The sequence below is a fragment of the Lepidochelys olivacea genome (assembly GCF_965140295.1).
Source record: "Lepidochelys olivacea isolate rLepOli2 genome assembly, chromosome: 21".
NCBI classification, from domain to species: Eukaryota; Metazoa; Chordata; order Testudines; family Cheloniidae; genus Lepidochelys; species Lepidochelys olivacea.
The window spans coordinates 15,812,976-15,838,545 of record NC_140431.1 but is presented as its reverse complement, the minus strand read 5'-3'; the positions used below and the strand labels follow the sequence as shown (position 1 = coordinate 15,838,545).

At 51.6% G+C, this 25,570-nt stretch overlaps 1 protein-coding gene across 3 annotated transcripts; it reads right to left on the bottom strand.

Moving 5' to 3' along the window:
* Window positions 1-4,921: 4,921 nt before the first annotated feature.
* On the bottom strand, window positions 4,922-25,356 carry LAD1 (ladinin 1). Of its 3 annotated transcripts, none has more exons than XM_084611120.1 (10): window positions 25,129-25,356; window positions 17,950-18,096; window positions 16,424-16,970; window positions 15,623-15,772; window positions 12,205-12,248; window positions 9,781-9,853; window positions 9,137-9,265; window positions 8,533-8,622; window positions 7,016-7,093; window positions 4,922-6,479 (listed from the first exon to the last, which is right to left on the bottom strand). In XM_084611120.1, exons 1-10 carry the CDS (start codon window positions 25,164-25,166, stop codon window positions 6,474-6,476), a joined length of 1,302 nt encoding a protein of 433 aa, XP_084467246.1. In that variant the 5' UTR covers window positions 25,167-25,356; the 3' UTR covers window positions 4,922-6,473. The 3 variants fall into 3 exon arrangements, with proteins under 3 accessions (XP_084467246.1, XP_084467247.1, XP_084467245.1); XM_084611121.1 differs by having other exon boundaries at window positions 17,950-18,093; window positions 25,129-25,355; XM_084611119.1 differs by lacking the exon at window positions 25,129-25,356 and adding an exon at window positions 18,202-18,320.
* Between the last annotated feature and the right edge of the window lie 214 nt (window positions 25,357-25,570).

The following is a 25,570-nucleotide window of genomic DNA, read 5'->3' as shown; positions in this document are numbered from 1 at the left end:
GGGAGTCATTGCCACTTCTGAGCCAAAGGAAACCCTTTCCAGGACTCATCTTTTGTGAGCAGCCAGACCTTATTCCAACCAGCTGCATTTGTAAGTTCCCTGTTGCTGCAGTGTCGATGTGGCAGGGATGGTAAATTGGCCGAGAGGGAAGAGCTCGTTCCTGAGAGGATCTGTGCTTGTCACAAACAGGTAGGAACTTCCATAATTATCTCACAAAGAAAGGGGAAAATAACCACCCCAACGCTGAGCTGGAATCTAACAATGGCGTCTTGGCTGAGATAACCCTTCCTGAGGCCACTCCACTCCCCCGCCCCCCCATGGCTCAGCAACATAGTTCTCCTTAAATAGGAAGCAAGAGCTTAGGAACATCATCAGTCAGCACTGATAACTCTGAGCTCCCAGCCAGGCCCAGGGTACATTGCAACCTCTCTGCACAGCGATGATCTAAGAGAGAGTTATGTTGAGTGGGAAGTGCAGGGGAGGAGAATAAACCCAGGCAACGCCGATTTTGCGCCTCAGTAGTTCTTAGCATTAAGGACTGGTCTCTCACACCTAGCTGCCATTTTCCCTTCTGCCGCATTGGACACATGCCGTAGGACTGGCTTTTCCTCAGCAAAATCAGCCACTTTCCCCTGGCCAATCAGGAAGGCAGGGAGACTAGCACTGCAATTCCTGCCTTGAATCTCAGAGCTGCTTGTTAGCTCCTCTGACATGTTGTTTATCCTGGGTCCCAATCTCTTCTCTGGGGCTGAGTAAGATTCACCAGCGACTCAAGTGTCCTGTGATCTTAAACCACAGCCATACAAAGAAAAATGACATGAAGCCTCATTAATAACTCGCTTGCTAGCTTTCCAAATCCTGTCAGCCTCCAGCAGCCCTGTCAAGGAGAGGGACATCTCTGTGCTCATACATCCCAGTGAGCGGGGAGCACTGGGAACTGGAGTCAAGGCTCCTGGGTTCTATTCCTGGCTCTGCAGCTGACCTGCTGTGTTACACTGGGGAAGTCACTTAGGGTATGTCTACAGCGCAAAGAAAAATTGACAGCAGAGACTCTCAGAGCCTGGGTCCATTGGCTCGAGCTGCAGAGCTAAAAATAGCCAGGTCGACATTTGGGCTTGCACCCCAGCTCTGATACCCTCTTCCCCTCGCCGGGTTTCACAGCCTGAGCTCCAGCCAAAACAGGGCCATTTACACTGCTATTTTTAGCACTGCAGCCCGAGTCCAGTCAGTTGACCCTGGTTCTGAGACTCACTGCTGTGGGTTTTACTTTGCAGTGTAGACGTACCCCTAGGTCATGATCCTCCAAGGTTTTTAGGCTCATAATTCCCATTGAAATCCATGGACCTTCTATGCCCCAATTTCCCCCTCTGTAAACTGGAGACAACAATGTCCATCTTTGTAAGGTGCTTTCAGTTCTTCCGATGAGAAGTCAGATACAAATCAGTATTTCCATTGGAGCCCTATGCGTCTTAAAAGTTTCTCCTGAATTCTGTCTAATCTCTCTGTAGACGATCTAGGTACCATTGGACAGTGTCCAAAGTCCACAAAGAAACAGCACAAGGAAACACCCAGGAAAAGGAGCTGGGGAAGTGGCCTTAAAGCTGAACTGGTGATGTTCAAACTGCTAACAGACGATTCACCAGCAAGGCAAACACAGCTGCGATGCCACCAAAGCCGGTTAGGAAGGCAGCTTAAAATACGTTCTCAGCAATTATTTTATTGCCCGTTGATTACACTGGGCAGTACAGCTCTGTCTGGAAAGTTAGTGGGGTTCCAAATGTCCATTTGAATGCTTTTCACTCCAAGTTTCGTGTTCAAATAAATGCCAAAGTGAATCTCTGCTCAAGCCATCCCTTTTTGTTTGGTTCCCGGCTTGCCTAAACACCATGCCCCGAGTCTTGTCTGACTCGCAGGCTTTCAGCTCACTGAAACATTCCTGAAGCCCAGTGGAACCTTCTGCTAACTCTGGCCAGCAGCTCAGGTTTGTCCCAGATCCCCACAATAGATGAAACTTTCCTACCAAACCCCAGGTTTCTATGAATAACTCCAATGTGTCAAACCACCTGTTCAGCAAATCAGCTCTGCTGTACAACAACCCCCTTTTCCAATGTTGTGTAAGAGCTGGTCCCAGCTCCATCTTTTCAGTTTTTATAAGAGGCTAACTTAAAGAACTTTGCTGCCTGAATCCAGAATCAGAAACATTACTGATAGGAAAGACCTACTACATCCTGAAGTCCAGCACAGGATTGGTCTCAAGATAACAGTACATCTTCCAGGGCTTGGTTCATTCCAGCTGTAAGCCTTTTAAGTGATAAGTCTTCCAGCATTTCCTTTGGAACTCAGTTTGATTGCCAGTGCTGACAGCCTTGCTGTCAGCTCAGTCCCTGGGCCACTATTAGTATTTAGACTGTTCCATAATCTTATGCCATATTCTAATAGATCTGACCACTAGGAAGTTTTTCCATGTTAAAAGTTCATTTTTTAAACTCCTTCCATTACTCCTAGTTCCCTCTTGAGCCACCATAATTCCTGACCCTTCCTGGTGCCCATGTCCCTCGCATACTTCTAGACAGCGCTCATGCCCTCATCATTTAGCCAAAAATCTACCTAAATATTCATCAAGCCGTTCCCCATGATCCTCTTTTGCAAAGTGCTCTGTCACAGACAGATAGGCAAATATATGAATGTTTGTGAATAAATGTAAGTGACCTCTCTCCAGCTTCATTCACTTCCCACAAGGGGCCAACAAACCACATTAGCTGAGACCGCAATCTTTAGGTAGCTATTGACAAATATTCAAGGAAAGCAATTTTGGAATATTTGTGCCAGAAACTTGATTTTAAGAGTTATCTACATCCAGGCAGTGCCTAGAAACACCTTGTACTCTGCATGTCCAGCAAAGGTAGCTCAAATTGCCAGTATCAAACAGTGAATGAGCAACACACTGGTAAGTATGTTTGCACAGAATTTTTAATTAATTGATTTTGAGCTACAAAAAAAAAAATCCAGGAAGTCTGTGGACAATTCACAAAGAGCTGAATAAATTATTTGCTGCAAACAATCCCTGTTTTAATTGTGGATTGAATGGTCCAAAAAAACCTCTCTCTAAAATATGCACTCCAGGAATTATTTGGGGGAAAGTTCCTTGGCCTATGTTATACAGGAGGTCAGGCTAGATGATCACAGTCATCCCTTCTGGCTTTGGAATCTATGAATCCTTCTAAATTTGTCTTTTAACATGCCTCAGACATGCCGGTTAACACTGATCTAGTGCAGGGTAGGTTAGAACTAGATTATCTAAGTACCAAATCACGGTTTTACTTTAAGTCCTAGAGATGAATGGCTAGGTGTATTTCCAAATGTTTAGTTCTGCCGTGTTTATTCAAAGAACAATGAAAAAAAAAAAAATCCAAGAACCACTGTGTAGTTTCATTTGCCACTTGCAGTGATGCAGCATTCTGAACTCGATAGCACAAACATCCTGCGCCCGCCCTGTGCTTTGCCTGCCAGCGAGGGACTTGGTAACATAACAGTCTCTTAGGTTTCTAGAACCCTTCTCATCTCCCAGAGCAATGTACAGAGATGATAGGCATAAGTTCCTTATTACTCACCACAGCGTAAATTGGGAGTAACCCTGCTGGGCCCGATTCCCCCTCTTTGCCCATCCCAACGTAAACCAGGAGTAACCCCATTAAAGTCAATGGAGTTGTGCCAGTGGACAAACTGGTGTGAAGAGACTCATGCTATACCCAGAGGAATCCCTTCACCAGAGAAATGCAGTCATCTCTGGGGTGGATGATGACAACTGGGAGGGGCCAATTTCGGCCAGGTAGGTTGAGGCAGACCCCTGTTCTGTCTCTGGAGCGTTAATACCTAGGTCTAGCAAACAGACCGGTGGTCACTCAGGTCCCCTCTGAAAAGGGAATCAACTCCCTAAGCCTGGCAAGCTGTGCCCTGCGGCTGTTTCCTTACCTCTTGCCCAGGGAAGGGGTGAGGTCCCTCGCAGCCCAGTGGCAGCTGGCACAGCGTCTGTGAAATGCACTTGGGAAGAGTGAGGCTTTAACAGGGCTCCGAAGCCCACCCCCAGGCCAGACGCCTGATTGGAGGAACGCAAGTGTGGCAGGGTTTGGAATGCGAACACTTGCTTGCTATTTCAGCAGTGTGGGTCACAGCCCCTGGTGCAGCTCTTCCCCCCACCCTCCCCCCATGAGCCCATATAAGCCCAAGCTGTTGTATGGCCTCAGAGAATTGCTATTTTAAACCCGCAGGGCTGAGATAGACAAGTCCCCAAGGGGCTGACACAAGCCAGCCAGCTGTCACTTTCAAGTGGCCAGAACTCTGATAAGCAAAATGCTCTTGCCTGGAGAGGACCTGGGTTTCAGACATCGGATGCTCACCTCCGAACCCCAGTTCCGAGCCCCATGCTGCTTCCTAGCCCCATGACACCCCACACCCTCTGTGCTAGGCCCAGAAAGCCCCAGGGCCAGTCAAAGGCTTGAGTCACATAAGCACCAGCAAGCCTGGATGTTCAGCCGAATCCCATAGGGCTGCCTGGAGATCAGAGCTGGCTTTCTCAGGAGACAAGTCCTCACCTACAGCTGGACCCGAAGCCCCACCACAACTAGGTCTCTGGGAGCCCCAGAATTCCTGACCCACTGTGGGAACCAGAACGCTGCTGCTGCCAAACCTGAAGCTCTCAAGCTGGAAAATACCCACAGGACTTCATTACTCCCGCACAGCCCTCAAAGCGGGGAGTGGCCACACCCAGGCCTATATCTGCCCTATGGCTGAGGTGCCACGTCAAGTCCCACCTGACCCCCACCCCACCCCTCTCTCCAGAGGCCAGCAGCTCGTCTGCCTCATTGTCCAGAGCGATTCACAGCAAGGGCCCCCCAAAGAACAGTCCGAGACCACGAGCATCTTAAAGAAAGCACCATTTATTAAGAAATGGAGCTCTATCAAAAGCAGCAGGTTCCTTCCTAAGCCAGTGGGGAGAGAGTGGATCCAGGGGGAGCCCGGGGAAGGCCTGATCAGCACAGAGGCTCAAGCTAAAGAATCCCAGCCTAGAGCTGGCTAAAGCCACTCTCAGGTGCCTTCTGCACTAAGGTGCTTGCTCCTCACGCCGAGGCATTTGGACACTGCCACTGTAGGGGCTCTCCGCTGGGCTCCCTCCCCAGCCAGAGAGGGCCGTGCTCCTGGGAAAGGCTACAGCTAGGGCTGGGTTCCAGGCTGCAGCTGGGGAGCGCAGGGGCACGCAAGCCTGGGCTTTGGTTCAGGCCCATCACATTCTGAGCAGCTTTACGGTTCCATACAAAGAAGGCAAGGATAAGAACAGGCAGGCTTCTGCGAGGGTGGGTGAGCAGGGTCTGGGACTTCTCTGCAGCCATCCCAGGTGCAGACTGGCCTCTAGGCGGAGAACCCCTGCACTAAGGACCAGAATTGCCAAGTGGGCCTCCTTTGCTAAATGGGAGAGGGTCCTGGCAGAGGGAGGAGAGGCTAGCCTGGACACGTGATCTGCTGGGAGGAAGGGAGAGAAAGGGGTCATTGGCCTGTGACACCAAACCGGGGATGATGCAGACACTGCTCCCCCAGGACAGCCCTAGGGAGTCTCCAGGGGGAGGGACAGCGTAGCGCACGTGTGAATGGATGGGGTATGAAGCAGTGACAGGTGCTTGGCACTGCTGAGCATCTGGCCAATCAAAGCAGCCCCATGGATCTGGTCCAACGAATGCCACACCCTGCAGCAGACATCCTCCGCTGGCTGCAGGTCAGCAGCCGTTTCTGGCGTGCACCACACCCAGCCAACACACCTGAGCCCTGGCTTACAGGCAGGTCTTCTAGTGGGGCAGGGGAGGTCAGGCCTCATGGCCCCTCTGCTGAGGGATGGCTGTGTTGTGGTTTGGGTGCTGGGGCCATCTGCTGAGCTAGGAACTGGGCCGAGACAGATCTTCCCTCAACGAGCCAACACAGCTACCTACAGCTACCACTGCATGCAGCCCAGGCTGGCTTTTAACCAGGGACCTCCAGGGGCAAAGCTATAGTGGCCCCAGCCCGGCCCCTGCCAGCACCACTCTGGAGCTGGTTAAGTCTGTTCCAGGTACAGCATGTGTCCTAGCGCATTGTAACTGGAGGCACCAAAGCATTGTCCAGGGACAGGGCAGCAAAGATTTCGTACCCTCAACGTGGACAGCACTCATGGCTTTGATATGCCCTAGCTAGACCAGGTAGCAGGAAGGGACAGCAGAATACAAGTCATCTTCAAAGCTTCTTCCTTCCCATCCACCAGTCGGAAGCAAGAGGCCCCCAAAACCCCCAGTGCCATCAGAGGAAAGCAGGATGTGGGTCTCCAGGCAGGGCTGGTCTTATGGGAGGGAGATGCTCAGAGACAAAGCCATGAAGGGATGCTGGAGGATTGCATAAGGCCAGACTTTGATCATCACAGCGAGACATTATCCCCAGGGAGTCTTGTAGCGTTACAGCTGAAAGAGACAAAGGGCATCATCAGGCTGGGCCAGAGGCTGCAGCACAGAGAGAAAGGTGCTCTGAACTACCGAGATCAGTGTCTGCACTGAGCCTTAGACGCTTAGAACATGCCCAAACCACCGGCACAGTGCTCCAGTGTCATATTCAGCTGCTGCCCAGCTGTTCCCCAACCCACGACACACCCCATTTCTAGCCCACCACATCTTCTCCTTCCTCCTTGTGACCCACCCCTCTATGCAAGTTCCCCTAATACCAGCTCCTCTTTGCAAATTAGCCCCTAAAGACACTGGGCTCCCCCTCCCATCAACCAGAGCATGACGACACTCCCAACACACCCCCATCGAGGCAGGCCAGCCTGTGCACTCAGACCTCCGCACTGTAGCCATTAAGGGACAGGTCCTGGCCCTTGCTGTGGCTACTTTGTGCTGCTCTGGGGAGGAGATTCTAGGGACTCAAGCCCAACTCAGCCACTGGCACGCGGCCCAATCCAGGCAGGTCACATGAGCGAGCTCCATGCTCCCTCTGCTCTTACCCTGGTGTCACTGGAGTCGTTGTCGGGCTGCTTGGCCCAGAGATGGCGCTTTGTTGCGCGGTCGGTTCTCCCAGCGTCCTGCAGGGAGAGGAGGAACAGGCTGAGCTAAGGTTTGCTCTGGGCATGGACGACACTGCTCGGAACATTGCATCGGTCTAAACCAAAGATGGGGCCTGACCCAGAACCCTGGATCCAAACAGACCTAAGCGGGTCAGATCAGATCCGAGCCTTTGGGTGCTGGGATTTGCAAATCCAGGCCATTACCTTAGCAGCATTGGAACTGCTCCAAACTAGGCTAATGGGGGGGAAATTGGATGGTTGCAGGACAGTCACTTTACACTGGCAGTGAAACCCCTCCCAAAACACCCCCAGCATCTCCCCAGCAGATGCAGAGCCATCAGCTTGGCAGGGAGGGGTGTTTGGGCCAGGAGCAGGCATGGCTGTGACATTGGCAAACTCAGCTATTCCCTGGCACTGCAATAGGAGCCGCCCAGGTTATAAACGAGGGGATCGGCCCTTGGTGCCGTAACCTGCACCAGGGGCTGAGCTCACTGAGCCCCCGGCTCAGCTGACGGAGGCCGAGCAGAACGCAGCTGCATTGCAGCACAGACAGGAGCAGAGATCTTGGACCCAGATTCCCATCTGCAGGGAAACACCCATGTAAACTCAGAGAGGTCTCCTCTGCACCACTCCTATATGTACTAGTAGCCACCCTGATCTGCAGAGACCAGCGGTCATCCATCCAAAAGCCCGGTGCGGTTGCAGTGCCAGAGGGACCTCCTGCCAGGCTCCCCACTGCTATGGCCACATGTCTCTGGCAGAGTCCCACCGTCAGGGGATGCCCAGAGAACCACCCCAGCACAAGGGTGGTGCATGGAAGAGCTAGTGTCTGGAGAAGTCCCTGTAGGGTTTGTGGGGATAATGCATGGAGCAGCGAATCCCCACAGTCCCCCTCCCCACCCATGGCCTGTCTTGTCATGGGCAGACCCACCAACCCTGCAGACCTGCCAGCCCTGCAGAGGGATTTTCGCAAGGTCCCTGAGGAAGTGCAGCCGGTCTGGGGTCCACAAGCAGCCCCCGAGCGAGGGCTCCACTGGGTGAGAGTCTTTGTGATTAGCACATTCAGCATGGGGCCAGTTCACTGCGGACTGCCAGCACCCCCTTGTGGAGGAGGGGAGGGGCAGGGGAAGTAATTCTTTGCTGGAGTCCGTGGAGAAGTCGAGACTCTTTGCTTGGGATTTTAGTGTAACCATGAGTTCCTGGAGGAGCCTCAAAATCTCACCAGGTGGGAAACTGTAAGGCAGGTGAGGTGGCTCGAAGTGGAGGTGCTAAAGGGTGGAGGGGACTTAAATCCTGCTGGAACATGGCCAGCGCTAGTCTACAAACAGGTTCCGATCAGCATGATCTGGCCCACTTTGCAATCGCTGTCACGACCTGACTGCTCCCCTGATGCAGGGTCCCCCCACCGGGCTGTCAAAGCACCAGCACTTTAGCGCAATGCCCAGCACATCTGATACCTTGACTCTTCCGTCCTTGCTGGGCTCCTGGGTCCTGCTTATCCACAGGTTGATGCGAGACGTCACTGTGCCAGGGAGCTTCAAATTCTCCTGCCACACAACAGGATCAGAGTTAAGACTGCACGTTACCCACCACTGGAATGCAGCCATCTCTGGGGTGCAAAACAGCTTAGCATGATCAGCAATGGTGACCAAACCCCTCACTTCCTGTGCTACACAAGAGTAACTCAGAGGGCAGGGCACCACCTGCGTGGAGCATTCCTAGAATGCACCTTTGGAAGACATGTGCGGGAAGAGGCCTCAGCCAGTCTCCCCCGCAGCTGCAGGGTAGCCCTTGGCCATGCAGCCAGCATGGGGAGCTGTAAAGGAAATGCTCACCTGCCACATGGGATCCCAGCCAGCAGCCACCAGAAGGAGGATCCACCAGGGCATGCAGCCACCCAGCCTCTGCCTGGCAGGTGCCACTGAGCTGAGGGACCAGCTTTGTCAGTTCTGCCAGTCCACCTCGAATCTCCCCCACCCTCTGCCCAGTGCCCCCTACCTGAAGATGGGGGTGGGGTTTGCAAAACAGTGGGACTCACAGGGGTCCCACCTCAGCCCTCACCTTTCTGACAGGGGCCAGATCAGCTTTGTCGGGGGCACTGGCCTCGAAGATGCTGCGCTTGCTGGCCACGCCCTCCGAGGACAGGAGGAAACTTCTAGGCATGGACACAGGCGACTTCACCTCGGATCGCTAGGAGTGGAGAAAGGACCAGTCTGTGATAGAGCCCTAGGTATAGGTAGGGTGCCTGGTCTGATCCTGCCAAGGCTGACCCCCACCCATTCCTCATGGGCCTCTAAGTGCATGAACGAAGGGCAGCCCAGTTTCCTACCCCAGCTCCCTGTCATGCATTCTCCCCTCCCTGCCCACCCCTCTTACCACATCACCTGCCTGGCAGAGGGTTGTCCTCGGTCCCTTGGAAAGGGTGGCCCCACTCCCTCTGTGTGAATGGCGGAGACAGGTCCCTACTCCCCCCTGGCTAGGGCAGGCTATTCCCCAGCCCCTGCCCTCAGCTCTGTGAGACGCTCTCCCGGACTCCCTGTTGCTTCCCCTTCTCCCCAGGTCACGCGCTGCACAACCATGCAGAGCTCAGAAGCCACCCACTTCCACCTAGAGACCACAGAACTAGGGAGGCATTCACAGGCCTGCAGGCCCAGCCCTCCCCCGTGAAGGGTCCCTCCCCCCATTGCCTCGGGGGCTCCACTTACCTGTACGGCTGAGGTGTATTTCTCCAGTTTCTCCTCAATCCTGATGCTACTGGCTGGGAGTCTCACACTGGCACTGGGGAGGTGGAAGGAATGGAAAAGAGCGGAGTGAAATCCCCCAATATCCTTCATGCCATGGCAAGGTCTGCCTAGTGACAGGCAGGAGTGTGGGGAGTCTATTTGGCACTAAGGGAGCTGGGTTCTACTCCATTCAGGTTCTTATACCATGGTACCAAGTGCCTATTCCCAGCTCTTCACTGAGAGACATTGGGCAATTCCATTTCCCTCTCTGCCTCAGTTTCTCCCTTGTAAAATGGGGATAAAATATACTTTAGCTTCACTTAACTACTTAACTGGCTTCAGTGTAGTAATATTTTAAGCTGCCTGACATAGCCCATTACCAAATCTGAGCACATCATTGATGGATCCATCCTCACAAGCGGTCCTGGGGAGGCATGGACACCTCTATCATCCCCGCACTGTACAGCTCCAGAACTGAGGCCCCAGTGCAACAGTGGATGCTAGGCACCTAAATACCTTTGAGGATCTTGCCCAGGGTCATGCAGAGAATCTAGGGCAGAGCAGGGAACTGAACCTGAGTCAACGGAGTCCCAGGCAAGCACCCTACACATGGGGCCATCCTACGTCCGAAGAGCTAGAAAGCAGACGTAGGCTGTCATAGCACTTTACCTATCAGGGATCATCAGGAGACCCAGATTTGCCAGACTCTAGTCTCTAGCTGTTCGTGACCCAAACCCAGAATCCTACCCCTGCTATGTCCTCAAACCTAAAATCCCAGCTTCTGCCTTCATCTGATCTGGAGCATGGATGACCAGAGTCACACCATCGTAACAACTGCTTCTTCCAGGGTCCCCTGGGGATAACGGAGGCCTCGTACCAGTTACTCTTCACGTTGTGTTGTCTCTCCAATTCCCTCCAGATGGGGAGCAAATCGTGACCCCCAGTGATCAGTGAGAGAACTTCTCCATTCTATTTCCTCATTGCACAGGTGTAATTAGTACAGTCACAAAACAGTGGTGAGTCCACGTTGTCAAACTGCAACGTATGCACTGACAACTTTGGCTCATACCACCTGACAAACGTCCCCATCTCTCTCCCGGTTGTTTGGGGACCACTTCCCTGACTCCCCAGCCTCTTGCTGCCCTGGGATCCTCTCTCTGCTCAGCTAAGTCGTGTGTCAGCTCCCAGACACACCAGCCTCTGCGTGCAGGCAGCTGCTTCCACCCCAGGTGTCATTTATGGGGCTGAAATGAGGCAAAATCTGGAATTCTTTGGGTGTTTCCTAGATAGAGAAAGTTTGATCTTGGGTTTATTTCACTGGACAAGGAACAGACTTCACGTTTGCCTGGTTCCCTCCTATTCATCAGGGAGCGGATTTTCAAAGGAAGCTCTCCACCCCATCCCTACAGGTTTGTTTTTTGCATTGTCCTCGGTGCAGGACTTCCCCTCACGGGTATTCAGTAATCGATAATGTCCAGGGACCCACATTCTGATCTCACATCAGTTTTATTCCAGTAGATACCCATTGAGGATGGAGTTTCTCCTGATTTACCGTAGGGTGAGACAGGAGAACTGAGCCCAGGGAGGAGAGACCTTACTAAAAAGAAGTCACCTGCTTTGGTCAATTTCAACCCAAGAAATTCAAATATGGATCCACTTCAGGAAGGAGCACAGCTGAGGTGTCACCACTATGGCCGTTGCCCTGAAGGATCTCAAAGCACTGCACAGACTATGAGCCTGGATTTTGGCGCCATAGAAGTCAATGGGAGTTTTGGCAGCCAATTCCATGGGAGCAGGACCAGGTCACCATAGACAGCCCCTCCAGTGAAGCCAAATGACAACACACCACACAATGATGCACTGAGGGCAGGTCTCCTGCATGGGGAAGGTGACACCCCCGAATTCCACAAGAGGTCTTTGACTGTGGCCAGGCCCTGCCAGACTGACAGGTGCTGGGGTAAACTGCATAGGGTTGAAATGCCAAGGTGCAGTCTGGGCCTGGTTAGTAGGAAGCACTAATAGGAGTCTGATCTGTAGGGCTACAGTATAAGCCAATAGCCAGACAATAAAACAGGAGGACTTAGACATGAACATAGACAAAATGTCTGGATCTTCTCACCAGGGCCATCCAAACACCCCTTCTCATGTACGACAGTGAGGCCTAATGAACAAAGAGGTGGGGGGGGGGAAGGAGATCCGGGTTCTATTTCTGGAGCAGGAGCAATCACTAGATTTGCTGTGCAAGTCCGTGGGAGCGAGGATACGCACCGTCAGAGGTGGTGTACCAGGATTAACTCATTAAAGTTTGGGGCCTGCTTCGAGATCTTTGGGTGGCAGCTGGTGGGGGAGGGTCAGAGTTATTAGCAGTTTTGTGACATTACCAGAAATACAAGTAAACCCACTGACCTTCTGGTAAATGCATTTTCTTCCTTGTCTTTTCTTTGGATCACCTAGAAAGGCAAGCAAAGGAGATGAGATGTGGAGCAATGGGAGGGCATGAGATGGGTTGGGAGAAGGCCCCCTTCCTAGGGCTGGGAAAGTTCACACAGCCCTGCTGATCCCCATGTCTCCCAGAGCTCAGACATTCACCATGGCACAGAGCAGCGTTTGGTGGCTTCTCGGAGCCATGTGAGCAATCTGGACTGGCAATCTTGGAGTCCAGAACCCCTTCTGCTTCAGATCCCAACTGGGACCATGGAGCACTGCGGTGTGGGGGGGGGGCGGCGGTGGTGTGTGTCTCAAATAAATGACAGAAAAGTTCCCAACAACTTCAGACTTCAGGAAAGGTTTGGTCTGAGTGAAAATGTGGGTCGGTTCCAATCACTTCTGAACCTGGTCCCCTCCCCTCGGGGCTGGCCACGGTATGGGGGAAAACCCTGGACCAAGAACATGTTCAGTTTCCACCCTGAGCGAGAGACTCTCTCATCAGTCTATTCCCTCCACCTCAGCCCATGCATATCTCCATCCCTCTGGCGTCACCATTTCTCTTTCTTTCCTCCCCCTGCCCTCAAATGTCCCCTTTTTCTTCCTTCACTGCACACCCCCATCTCCTGGCCAACCTACCTCATCCTCCTGCCCCTGCAATCCCCGAGAACAAAGACTTTCTGGCCAGACACCCCAATGGAGAGGCGGCACCTCTCCATCCTGTGCCGAAGGCCATCCCTGCAGAAACTGCTCTACGACCTGCTTGGCAACAGCACCCAGACTCCGCTCCAGCTGCTCTTTCTGGATCCAGGTGGCAATCCAGCTGTATGAAAACCTTTCCCAGGTGGGACTGATCCCAGTACGTCTGCTGGACATTTTGCAGCACAGAACAACAGCCCCCTGCTCAATTCCGCAAAGCCAAACCGCCCTGCAGCTTCACTAGCTACTCAACTTGGAAAGCCCTGGGGTCAATACAGCGTGTGATGCAGAAAACACCCGTATCTGGGACAGTGTGAGCCAGGAGAGGAAAGAATTACAAATCCCTCATCTCTCCAAGTCTGCAAAGATCACTGTGTCGGAGAGGTGCGTGTGACCCTGCGAGTCTCTCAATGCCAACTGGCAGAGGGCCCACCATGCCATAACTTACGTCAGGCCTGGCTCGCTGATTGCCTCAACATGTTTCTAAAACCTGTGTTAATTGGGGACACGCTTGTTCCGGAAAAAAAAAAAAAAAAGTGAGGGAGTGATGCATGTACGGGTTGTGTACAAAGTTACAGATGTGTCCTGGAAACAGGTTCTTTAAAGGTGTTTGGGAGGCAGAGCCTAGACCCAGCCTACTCGAGACAAAGGAATGTGTCTTTACCTGTCTGTCCAGCTGGGTCACAGGCAGAGGCCAATGAAAGGACATTTACATATATGGTAAACAAAGCTATCACACAAGGATGATGCCGGTTTAACAGTCACGCCTGAGGACAGAATCTGCACCCAAGGAAGCCTTCCTGGCTCAAGGCAGAGACAATGGATTTTGGGTAACGTAAATCAAAGGTCTTTCTGCTCCCCTGAGCACTTAGGGCAGCGGTTCTCAACCGGGGGGCCCACGAGCAGGTTTCAGGGAGGTCCAACAAGCAGGGCCAGGGTTAGTCTTGCTGGGGCCCAGGGCAGAAACCCAGAGCCCCGCTGTGGGGGGCTGAAGCCCAGGGCCCTGAGCCCTGCCACCTGGGGCTGAAGCCGAAGCCTGAGCAACTTTGCCTCGCCGGGACCCCTGTGGTGTGGGGGCCCAGGCAATTGCGCTGCTTGCCGCCCCGCAACACCAGCCCTGGCTTTTACATGCGGGAAAAAACAAAAAAGCCGTTGTTGTGGCAAGGGTGGGCTGTGGACTTCAATTGCATGTTGGTGGGGGCCTCTGAAAGAAAAAGGAAGAGAAGCCCTGACTTAGGGGGTACATAAGGGTACAGCACCCTCCGGACCTACGAAAGTTGGAGTCCCTAGTTTGGGGAGCTAGGGATGCTGGAAACTGAAGGCAAGTAAGGACGTTGTTTGGCCAAAGATTGTAACTTGCTAATGTTGAGTTGTAGTCACTCGAAAGCATGCTTTGTGGTGTTTGTAACCATAGCGGTTAGGTTTCAGAGGAGCAGCCGTGTTAGTCTGTATTCGCAAAAAGAACAGGAGTACTTGTGGCACCTTAGAGACTAACCAATTTATTTGAGCATCAGCTTTCGTGAGCTACAGCTCACTTCATGAATTGCTGATTCATAGCGGTTAGCTGATTCATAGCGGTCTCTTATTTTTGCTAAATATCACTTAAATCTCTTGGTTAATAAGAGTTTTCTTAGTTTTAGTATGAGCCATCTCAGTGCGGTTATACTAAGGTGCAGAGAAGCTAACCTAACAGGCTGGTATGTGCTCGGTGTCTTTGGAAGCAGCGAACATAATTCCTGCGAGTATCCAGGGAGAGGCACCGGACATGGCAGGGCAGCCTCTCCGGGGAACTCGGGCCCTGGGATTCACTATTACCCACAAGGCAATGTTTAGACTGGCCAAGTCTTGAAGAGTTTGCTGGCCAGGCCGAGAGGCGGGTGTGGCAGGGAGTGGACCCACAGCTTAGGAGCAGCAAAGCTCACGCTTGTCCAGACAGAGGGGCAGCACAGCGGCGGGTGGTTCTGGGGGTCCTGAGCAGAATTCTGCAATGCGAAGACTGAAGACACAGGACAGACAATGCTAGCAGCTTGCATGCTGTGTTCACAGACCCCTGGGGCCACCCTTATTGGAGCTGCAGCAGGGAAGAACATGGCCCACACTGCAAGACCCTTTTGGGGAACCCGAGGCAGAGCCATGACCAGAGATTTGTCTGGGCACTGCCCTTTGCAGATACTAGCAGCGCCTCTGTGGCCCATGGGACCAAGAGCTTCAATTCCAGCTTCTCCAAACTTCCATGCTCCCCTGGATCCTTTTAATGGGGCTTCCCAAGTCTCCCACCCATGGGTGCAGAACACACACAACCCGGCCATCTTCTCCAGTAAATGTCACAAGGAGGAGGAGATCTGGGAATAACCTGACCCCAGCTGGAGCAGATTCTAAGTAACAATGGGAAGGAGAAGACCTGGACTGGATTTCTGCACCCATAGGGAAAATAATCTGAGCAGGACCGCAGCACCCACATGGAAGAGCCTCTGCCTCCTATGCTCTATCCACCTGGACTCGAGATGCGGCCTCAAAAGGAGAAAACCTGGGATTGGATCTCTGTGCCCACTGGAACGGACTCTGCAAGCCCCCCAGCCTGCAGAATTGAGCAAACTACTCCTGCTGAGGACAGCTGGAGGGAGCCTCCCCCATACAGCTAGAATAAACTCGGAGTCCACTGCCTGGAAGGCCACATTTCCCTGCCCGTGTCAGCACTCACCCGGAAAGAGACCGTCCTCGGGCTGATGCGTTTGAAAGAGCTGCTGTACGTGACCTGAGTGGGGGAAGCAGCCGAGGAGCCTCCGGGTCTGTCGTGGGTGGAGGGCGACCCTGCTGCTTTCTGAGCCTGGGGGGGATTCCTTGCTGTATCCTGAGGAAGGAACACACACACACACACACACACGTCAAGAGCCAGCAGGAAGGTTTCGAGCCATGGCTGTGAGAGCAACACTCTGGGGCTCAGCAGGTCCACCAAGCGCCCGAACAGCCCAGACCACAGGAACCCCGACTGGATGGGCCAAACCCCAACCTCCTCGCTAGGCCAAATCACCAGCAAGGCCAATGGGGGGTTTGCCTAGGAGAGGGTTCAAGGTCTGGCTCAGTGAGGGGAAGTGGGTCCTGGGGCTACCTCATCTAGAGGCAGAGTTTAGGGTTGGGGAAGCAACATCCCCTCCCGCATCCCTTTCCCACTTTGCAGCACAGCTCTGTCCAGGCTCAAATGCAGCATCACCAAGCCCAGGATCCAAGTCACGATTTTTAAATTAATGTGTCCCAGGCTCTTTGCCGTCTAGCATTGGAGCCTTTGGGTCGCCCCCACTTCACGTTTTCAAGCTTTTCTCCAGAAGGTTAGATGCCGGCTCCTTTTTAAACAGAAGCCAGGATACTCACAAAGTTACACGGGCCAGCTCCTCAGAGGCACCTCACTCCCGTTGAGGATCTGGGGCCTGACTCCAGGAGCTGGGGCTTTTAGGGAAAACCCCCAAGTATCGTGAGACGGCTGGTAAAGTGCCTTGTCTCTCACCTGCTGGCTGGAGGGGTGAGTAACCGGGGAGTCTGGTTTCTGTTCTATGTGGCTTCCTCCCCTTGAGGAGACTTTCACCTCCAGGTGACTACGGTCTTTCTGCTCCTGAGCCGATCCCTGGGGCTGGCCTCCCGTCACCTCTGGCTCCTGCGGGGGCTCGTCAGCTATCAGGTCCTTCTCATCCTGAGCCGACCCCTGATGCCATTCTCCTACCAGGACCTTCTGCTCCGGAGCCGACTCTGGACATTGTTCTGCCTTCGGGCCCGTTGGCTCCTGGGCCACCCCCTGGTGCTGTTCCCCTGCCAGGGCTTTCCCACCCAGAGCTGACTCCCGACACGGGGCTGCCTCCAGGTGGCCTGCTCCCACGTCTGGCTCCCTGCAGTTCTCTGGCTGCTCCTTCTCCTTTCTGAGGTTTCCTGAGCTCTCCACCTGCCACCTCTGCCTCCTGATCTCTTGTGGTCTCAGCACTGCAGTGAGCTTCCGCTCGGCCATCTCCTCTTCGGCCGTGGCTGCCGCTGGTGGCTCGGCTTCCTTGAGCCGCGGTAGCCTGCAGCGACAGAGAGAAGGCACTGACAGCCTTGTACACCCAGGGGCGCTGGCAGGCTGCTTGTTAGACAGCAAGTGAATCCAGCCCAGGTGAGAGATGCCAGATTAACACCTACAGAGCCCCCCCTTTTATCCCAGTGCATCCTGCACGTACTGTTACCCCCCTTTGAATCCATATTCTGCAGGCGTAGGTTAGGTACCGGTGTGGTCCTATGCGGCTGATGGTGGCTGAGCATTGTGGGGGCTCCGCATCCCAGATCAGCCTCCATCCCTTGGCCCTGGTAGCACTGAGCTAGCACCATGGGGAGGTAGAGCCACTTGCTCTAGTCTCCTGGGTACAGCATCCAGAGCAGCCTTGTCTTGCTCTGAAGAGGGCAGGATCCTACCCTTCGTCTTGGGAGGGGCAACTACCCCGAGGGGCGAGGAAGAAGGGGGTTTGGAGAGCAGCTGGAGGAAGGTATTTATACCAGTAGATTCAAATTAAAATATGGGGGGGGGTAAGATTTTCAGAGGAGTCCGGGGGATTTGGATGGGTAATTTCAATGGAATGTGTGTCTAATGCCCCTGGACTGCTTTGAAGATCTTAGCCTTCAGCTTTCTAACATAAGCAACAGTGATTAATCATTCTGTTGCATCGGTCCTCCATGGCTCTCAACATGATCGGCAAAACAGCATATCGTTATCCCCACGTTACACTTGGGGAAACTGAGGCACAGGGGGCAGAGTCAGGAACAGAACCCAGGAGTCCTAACACCCTAGAGTCTCCTGCTCTAGCCACTAGACTCTTCTGCTTCTCAGAACCATGAATTGAAACTGCCTGACCCCGCGGCCCTGATCCAAAACCCGTTTAATGGGAGGACTCCCACTGAGATGTGGGCTTTGGCTCAGGCCCGGCAGAGCGAGACAAGCTGGGTGGATGTGCAGCATTCTGGGCGATGCCGGCACTGCAGTCCCAGGGAACAACCGCTCTCCTCCCTCACCTCTCCACTGCCTGCTTGTTGGTATCCTGCACAGGGCAAAGGGCTTCATCCTCCACGTCAGTGGTGGAGCTCAGGTTGCGGTCTCTCCGCCGGCGTTCTCTCGCTTGTTCCTCCTCATCCTCAAGAGTCCTCTGCCTGGCCAGGCTGCTTGGAAAGGAGACAAGGGTGTGCCAGGGACAAGGTAAGTGAGGTAATCTCTTTTATTAGTCTCTCTCCCCAGCAGAAATGGGTCCCATAAAAGAGATTACCCACCTTGCCGTTAATATCCTGGGGCTAACATGGCTACAACACTGCATACAAGAACGTGCCAGTCAGATACTAGTGGGCTGGGTCACTGTCGGAGCACAGGAACCAGGGTACCTCTCTCGGAGCTGGCAGAGAGCAAGCGATCAGCCCAGGGGTCAAGGAGGAGCTGTACAGCAGCGTGAAATTGGCCAGCGGCACAGCATCCCATTCAGATACATGGCCGGGTCCCGCCCCAGTGGGTATCGGCTGCGGCAGGATGAAAAACAGGAGCCGAAATACATAGTGGATTACACAGATCTAATCACGGGTGATGTGTAATCCTGACACCTACATGGGAACAGGCTACCGTAAACATTAGGAAATTCCTGAATTAAGCGCTTGACTTTGAACGGTAGTGTTCCTTTAATGTAGAGAAGTTACATTTTTTAAATCCTTAAGTTTGATATAAGCAAACCAGAAGTTCCATCACATGATATCATACGGTCTCCCAATTTGGGTCATCAGCAAGGTTAGAACTCTGGAATCTGGGCTTCCAGTCCAAGGCCTGTAGGGGAACCTGCTCTAGTGGGCACAGACTCTTTCCCTGTCATCACACCTGCTTCTAGCAAGAATCCTTCCCTCCCTCCCCACCAACCCCACTTCCCCATCTGTTTTGGGAGTCTCTGCTCCTCACTCCTCCACATTACAGGAAGGAAACTTCTGGCTTCTCCTAGGAACCAGCAGGGAGGGACATTGCGAGCACAGGAGACAGATTCCCTGCTCTCAGATCCTGCACCTGGTACTTTTTGCAGTCCCTGACAGCCAATTGCAGGCCAAGTCCTGCTCAATCCCTGGGCTGATGCATGCTCCGTGGCAGATGGCGTATACTCACTCCAAACAGTATTTTTGGAGAACAACACTGTTCACTAGAGGTTTGTTAAACTTGGATGTTTCTAGAAGCTTATAACTTGGCCAAGTCTGGGTGGATTTTCATAGGAAGAGCAACACCTACCACCCTGGCATAGAGGCCAACTCCCTGCCAAATTTCCAAGGCCCTGCTCCAACCATGTTGGTGTTAGAGCTCCTTAAAGAAAGAGTTGTAAGATTGATTTATTTATTTTAATAATGGGCAAAAATGACTGAACCCTTTTCCCTTAAACTTACAAAGACAAAAATTCAGACAGAGGTAGACTCCTGATATGAAAAATTTTAGTCTGAATGGCTGAAGTAACTAAAAAACAAGCTCTTTTAATGGAAGGTGTCAGGCAACCGTCATTACCAGTTCTGCCTGGAATTAGAGGTCATTAACATTCCATCATCACATACATACCCCAAAGAACTGAAAAGTGGCTTTCCAACCAAAGTGATTTTTTTTTTTTTTGCTGAAAAAAAATATCCTTTTGGCAAAAGATTTTCAGTTTTTAATGACAAACTGTAGTTCAGTAAAAATGTTTTAAAAAAAATTAAAGCTTTTGACACTAAGAAAAATATTTGTTATAGTTTTTATTCCGCCCCCCACTGACATTTTGAAATTTTCCACCAAAAATAATTGGCATTTTTTTCAGCTCACACACACACGGTCCCACGCTGTGCTGCAAATAATGCCAAGATCATTAAAACAAAGAATTTTAAAAATCAAATTGGTTTTCCACCACAGATGCTGTTTGTTGACCTTTTGCACGACTCAGCGCAGGGCTCATCTACACAGAAAAGTTATACGGGTATAACCAGAGGTTTGAATTTAAACCAAGAGAATGTCTCATGTGGACACTCTTAGGATATGTCTTAGGATATGCCGATCCGGCAGGCAGCGATCGTTCTATCGGGGATCGATATATCGCATTGACGCCTGTACTCCACCTCGGCAGGAGGAGTAAGCGGAGTCGACAAGGGAGCCGCCATGGTCAACTCAGCGCCGTGAGGACGGCCAGGTGAGTCAAACTAAGATACTTAGTTCAACCCCCGCCCCCGTGTAGCCCAGGCCTAATTCTGGTATAAGAGTACAGATGTGGTCCCCTCATTTCAGAAAAGATATACTGGCATTAGAAAAGGTTCAGAAAAGGGCAACAAAAATTATTAGGGGTTTGGAACTGAGGAGAGATTAAAGAGGCTAGGACTTTTCATCTTGGAAAAGAGGAGACTAAGGTGGGATATGATAGAGGTCTATAAAATCATGAGTCGTGTGGAGAAAGTGAATAAGGAAAAGTTATTTACTTGTTCCCAGAATATAAGAACTAGGGGCCATCAAATGAAATTAATAGGTAGCAGGTTTAAAATAAATAAAAGGAAGTTCTTCTTCACTCAGCGCACAGTCAACCTGTGGAACTCCTTGCCTGAGGAGGTTGTGAAGGCCAAAACTATAACAGGGCTTAAAAGAGAACTGGATAAATTAATGGAGGTTAAGTCCATTAACGGCTATTAGCCAGGGTGGGTAAGGAATGGTGTCCCTAGCCTCTGTTTGTCAGAGGGTGGAGATGGATGGCAGGAGAGAGATCACTAGATCATTACCCATTAGGTTCACTCCCTCTGGGGCACCTGGCATTGGCCACTCTCGGTAGACAGGATACGTGGCTGGATGGACCTTTGGTCTGACCCAGTGTGGCCATTCTTATGTAGTGTAGACAAAGCCTCAGTTTGGTTTACGTTGCTTTGGAAGGGGTTTAAGTTGACAAAGCCACTCCTATTCCAGAGTAGGAGCGGCCACATAGGGAACTATAGCAATATAATGCAATCCGTTTAAGTAATACCAGCATAATTATACCAGTTTATAACAGGTGGAACTTCCCCACCCAGATAAGCCCTCAAACAATGAAATCACAAATCAGTTTCATTTTTGCTTATAATCAATTTCCTTCTTTACAGGAGATCTCCGACATTTTAATAGTGTAGGCCACAGCTTCATTCATCAGTTGATACGCTCACCACCTCCCCTGCCATTCACGCTTGTGTAATGGCCCAGTGGAAACTAGACATTTAAGTGGCAATGTGGTATGGATGTATTTTTGTCGGTCTTTAAATGCTATGCAGTTGCAAGAAACAAACAGGAGAGGCCAGCATCAGGTGACCAGCTAGGTCTCTACAGACCACCAGCAAGTGTTTCTCTGACCAACAGCAATCCACAGACCATAGCTGGAGTGCCCTGGCCTGCCCTCTTCAATGCTTATGCATTTCACAGCACTGCAATGCTGTGAGCTGCAACCTCTTCCTGGGAATATGCTTGTGTTAAAAAAAAAAAAAAGTGAGCAAGTGTTTCCACTAGAGTATATTAAAAAAGATAGATAGTAAGATTATGGGAACAGCATGTGGTTGATGACTTAGTATAAGCTTGGTTTTTGCCGACTCTGAACTTGAGGCCACATTTTACATTTAAAACATTCAAGAGGAAGTGGGCCCAATCCTGATCCCGTTGGAGTCAGTGGGATCAGAATCAGGCCTAGACTAGCATTCGTGCCATTGCAAACCCCGTGAGTTGTAGCTGTCACACTGTGTGGGTTAAAAATTGCCATGCCAGTGATCTACCTTTACACAAGTGCACATTTCCTCTCTGCCCAACTCCCCATTCCCAGGCTGCAAGGTGTGGGGCAGGAAAGGAGAAAGCTCGAGTGACAGGGTGAGGAGAAAAGCAGAAGCAGAGAGCCAGTGGGGTGGGAGGGGAGAAGAGCATTTAAGTAGCTACAAGTCTCAGCCCCAGACCTTTCAAACCTGACTTTCTAGGTAGAAAGTTACCTGCCCTCCCTTGGAAAAAGAGGAGGAGAAATGGCACCAGAATTTGAGGGAAGGAACTGAATGAGCTGGTTACTGTAGCATGCATGAGTCATGCACCCTTCCCTTTCTGTTGTTTTTTTCAAATGCAAAAAGATAGCCCCACCCTCTTTTACAATAACCCGATTCTGAAAGATACAATGTTCACTAGACATTGTGACCAAACTTCCCTACAAGCGATTCAGAGCCAGATCTAATCTCCCGGCATTCAGTCCTGTAGTCCTTGCACTTTGGAAGCAAGTTGACCCTCCTGCCTTCTTAACTAAAAGAAGAAAACGAAAGCCTGCTATCGTGTAATCCTGCTGACAGTGCTTTGCACGTCTTCAAATTACTGCACACACAGCTAGGTTTCCAGACTGCATTTTGGGCCTGATCCCAATCCCATGGAGATCACCAGGCTTTAGATCAGGCCTTTTGTGCTCACAATCAGTTGCTTAGGTGTGCAAACTTGTGCTCTACCGCACAGTCATTGTACTGATCGCCAGTTGCACATTTAGGTCCCGCAAGCATTTATAAACCTGATAGTATTGACTTGACATTGTTGCCAAGTAGATAGAGTGCTGGCATGGGACTCAGGAGATCTAGATTCTACTCCCAGAGCTGCCACTAGCTTTTGGCTGATCTTGGGCAAGGTCACTTTCCTTTGCCTCAGTTTCTCCGGCTGTAAAATGGGGATAATACCAGTGCCCTCCTTTGTAAAGCACTTGGAGATCTATGATTGAGCTAGGTGGTATTATTACTACTAGTTGCAGCTGTGATCACGTTAAGCATGTGTATAAGCTTTTGCAGGATTGGAGCCTTAACTAGAAGGCTCTTAGAGAGAAATCCACCCCTCTGGAGAGGGCCAGAGCCAGGTCTCTGGTGCACTTACAGACCTACCTAAGCTCATATTAGAGCTGGTTGAAAATGTTTGCATGAAAAGTTTATCCAAGATTATTTTCCTCCCAAGAGGCTTTTCCCCACCCCACAAATTTACTTAATCATATTTTAGAAATTGTTTTCAAAAGTCTCTCGTACCAAAGCCTTCATTCTGGATTTTTGGTAAGATCCAAACGTGATTAAGTATAAACATTAATAAAATCTTCAATAAGTTATTTTGGTAGAACTATCATGGACAATTTCACACATAAGAGAGACATCCTATGGGTCAGTTTCAAACCCTGCCAAATGGAAACAATTTTGAAGTGTTGATTTTTGTAAAACTGTTTTCCCTCCGTTATTGACCAATTTCTGATGGATTGTTTAAGTCGGCTGTAGAGCTCTTCCTGGGCCTCTGCACATTCACCCTTCTTTGATGAAAATAAGCTGGTTGTATTTTATATGCCTTTTAACCCCACAGAGCCAAAGTGGCTGTTGATTCGTGAGCTGTATTCTGTTCTGGCTCACACACCATCAAGAGAATTATTAACTATAGCTGATTAAATAATCCACAATGGGACTACACTATTCAATATATCTTATTTCTTCCCCCCCCCCCATTTTAAGACTCTCCCAATTATTCATTATCAAAGTATTTGCACATTTCTGCCATGAATAATTCCTCGTCTACAGATACAGGTTGACTGTTCATGAATTGTGTGTCGTTTTTGGTAGTTACGTCTCATTCAATGAGGGAACAGAAACAATCCCTCTGGCTTTGTGGCACTAACCTGTATATTCAATATTAGTCACAGGGAGCAATTCGTTCAGTCTGCCCTGTCCGTTTTAGACAGTGAGCTTTTTCAGGGCAGGAATTCTCTCTTCCTTTGTATGTGCAGCACCTACCATAACAAGGCCCCCATCCTAACTAGTGTCTTGGGCACTACTACAATGTAAATAATAATATTCATTCATGTACGCTGGTAGAATAACTCAGCAGAAGCCAGCACAGGCTTTCCCTGCAGGGATAATGTTTATAACCAGAAATCAAAAGACTTTACCATAAGAAAGAGAACTACAGAAAGATTCCCCAGCATGGGAGTCACACCAGTTCTATGGCCCTTGGGGGTGGAATCTTCCCCCAAAGCATCCTCCCAAACCACCAGTATATAGCCCTTTCCCCTCCGTGATCAGCGGGGCTAAAGGAGGGGGAAGCAGAGCTAAGGTTAACCCTCTTGTTCAGTGGGGACCAGGTACCCTGACACAGGGAGCCACTTCAGTGTGTGACTTTCAGTTCCCTAATTGGGTGTCTGGTGTAACTAGCCATCCCAGGGGCGGGGGGGGAGAAGAATCACAGATTTTACAATCACATGAGCAATTCCAAGTGAATCATTGATTTCAAGACCAGAAGGGCACATTATGCTGATGTAGTTTGACTTCCTGCATCACACAAGCTAGAGAACCTCATCCATCAAGCCCCAAACTTCTGTTTGAAGTGTGTCCCTCCCCTCCCCCAATAATACATCTACTCCGGCAGCACTATTATCCCCATTGTACAAATGAGAAACTGAGTCACAGAGCGACTAAGAGGCAGATTTGTAAAGGTATTTACCTACTTAACTCCCATTGAAATCAATGACATTTCAGTGGGCGTTGGGTGCCTAAATACCATGACAAGATGGGGGAGGCAGGATCTTTTGTTCGACCAGTTCCATTGGTGGAAGAGACCAGCTTTCCAGCATACACAGACCTTGGTTGTTGTTTTGAGTTGTGTCGCGCCAGCATCTAGAAGTCTCCACACCAGGAGACCAGCCCCAGGGCGCTGCCCAGACCCAGGGCCAGCAGTCTGCTCCCTTTGCGAGCGGACACCCTGCAGCAGCACTCAGGACAGTGGCTCCGCTCTCTAACCCGGGATGAGCTTGCAGGGAGCTAGAAACCCAGCTGCCAGTAAACAGAGCCGATTAGAGCCATGGTGGCTGGGGTGCAGTGAATACAGGACTCCTTCACTTCCAGAGTCACTTCCCAGGGCAGAACTGCTCCATTCACCTTCGCTGCACAGCTCACTTCTCCGCGGGGGGGGGGGGGGGGGGGGCATTAGGGTCCCTCTCTCCCCCTTCAGCTGCTGCTCACAGACGGCTGCTTGTCCTTCTGAAACTCGGGAGCCCTCTAGGCTCTGCAGGGCTGGCTTCGCCCTACCCAGCTTGAAGTCACGCCGGCTACCCTCCTTCCCTGCCAGCGAGGCGCGGCCCCTTCTGCATCCCCACCTGCCACCCTGCCTCCCCCCCCGAGCCCACCCCCGCCGGAAAGCGGGAACCATCAAACCCCAGCGCCTACCTAGAGAGCGCAGACCAGTTCTTCCTGTTCAAAGACATCCCGGCTTCCCCTGGCTTTCAGAGAAGGGGGGGAACTTCCCCAGACATCAAGCCAGGTTCAAGCCCCACTCTGCACAGGGCGCAGATTTGAGGCGCCCGGAGGAAGTGGAAGGGGAGCCCCTGCCCCGGCTGCTGCCCCTGCCCTGCGCACCTTGCCCCTGCCTGCAGCCTGCTCCCGGCTGGGGCGTGTCACATGGTCTCTTATCTACCTGGACAGGCGCGGAGAGCTGTAATTTGCCTATTAGCCGCACCTCCCAAAAGGCGGCCGGCGCGGGCGGGAGCCGGCGTCTGCCCCAGCCTGGCTGGCCGCTTGCTCTGGGTTCAGCCCCCCGCGCTCGCTGCACCAAGTTGCCCTGGTTTTCAGGGGCGACTCCCTGCTCAGAAGCCTGTTCTACCGGCCTCTT

Excerpts from the sequence above, each read along its gene's own strand:
- LAD1 (XM_084611119.1), bottom strand. The coding sequence starts at position 18,245 with ATGCAGTGTTGTAGCCATGTTAGCCCCAGGATATTAACGGCAAG. Across the intron at positions 16,971-17,949 it reads AACAAGCAGGCAGTGGAGAG|GCTACCGCGGCTCAAGGAAG; the intron begins GTGAGGGAGGAG and ends CTGTCGCTGCAG. Across the intron at positions 12,249-15,622 it reads CGAGGACGGTCTCTTTCCGG|GTGATCCAAAGAAAAGACAA; the intron begins GTGAGTGCTGAC and ends TTGCCTTTCTAG.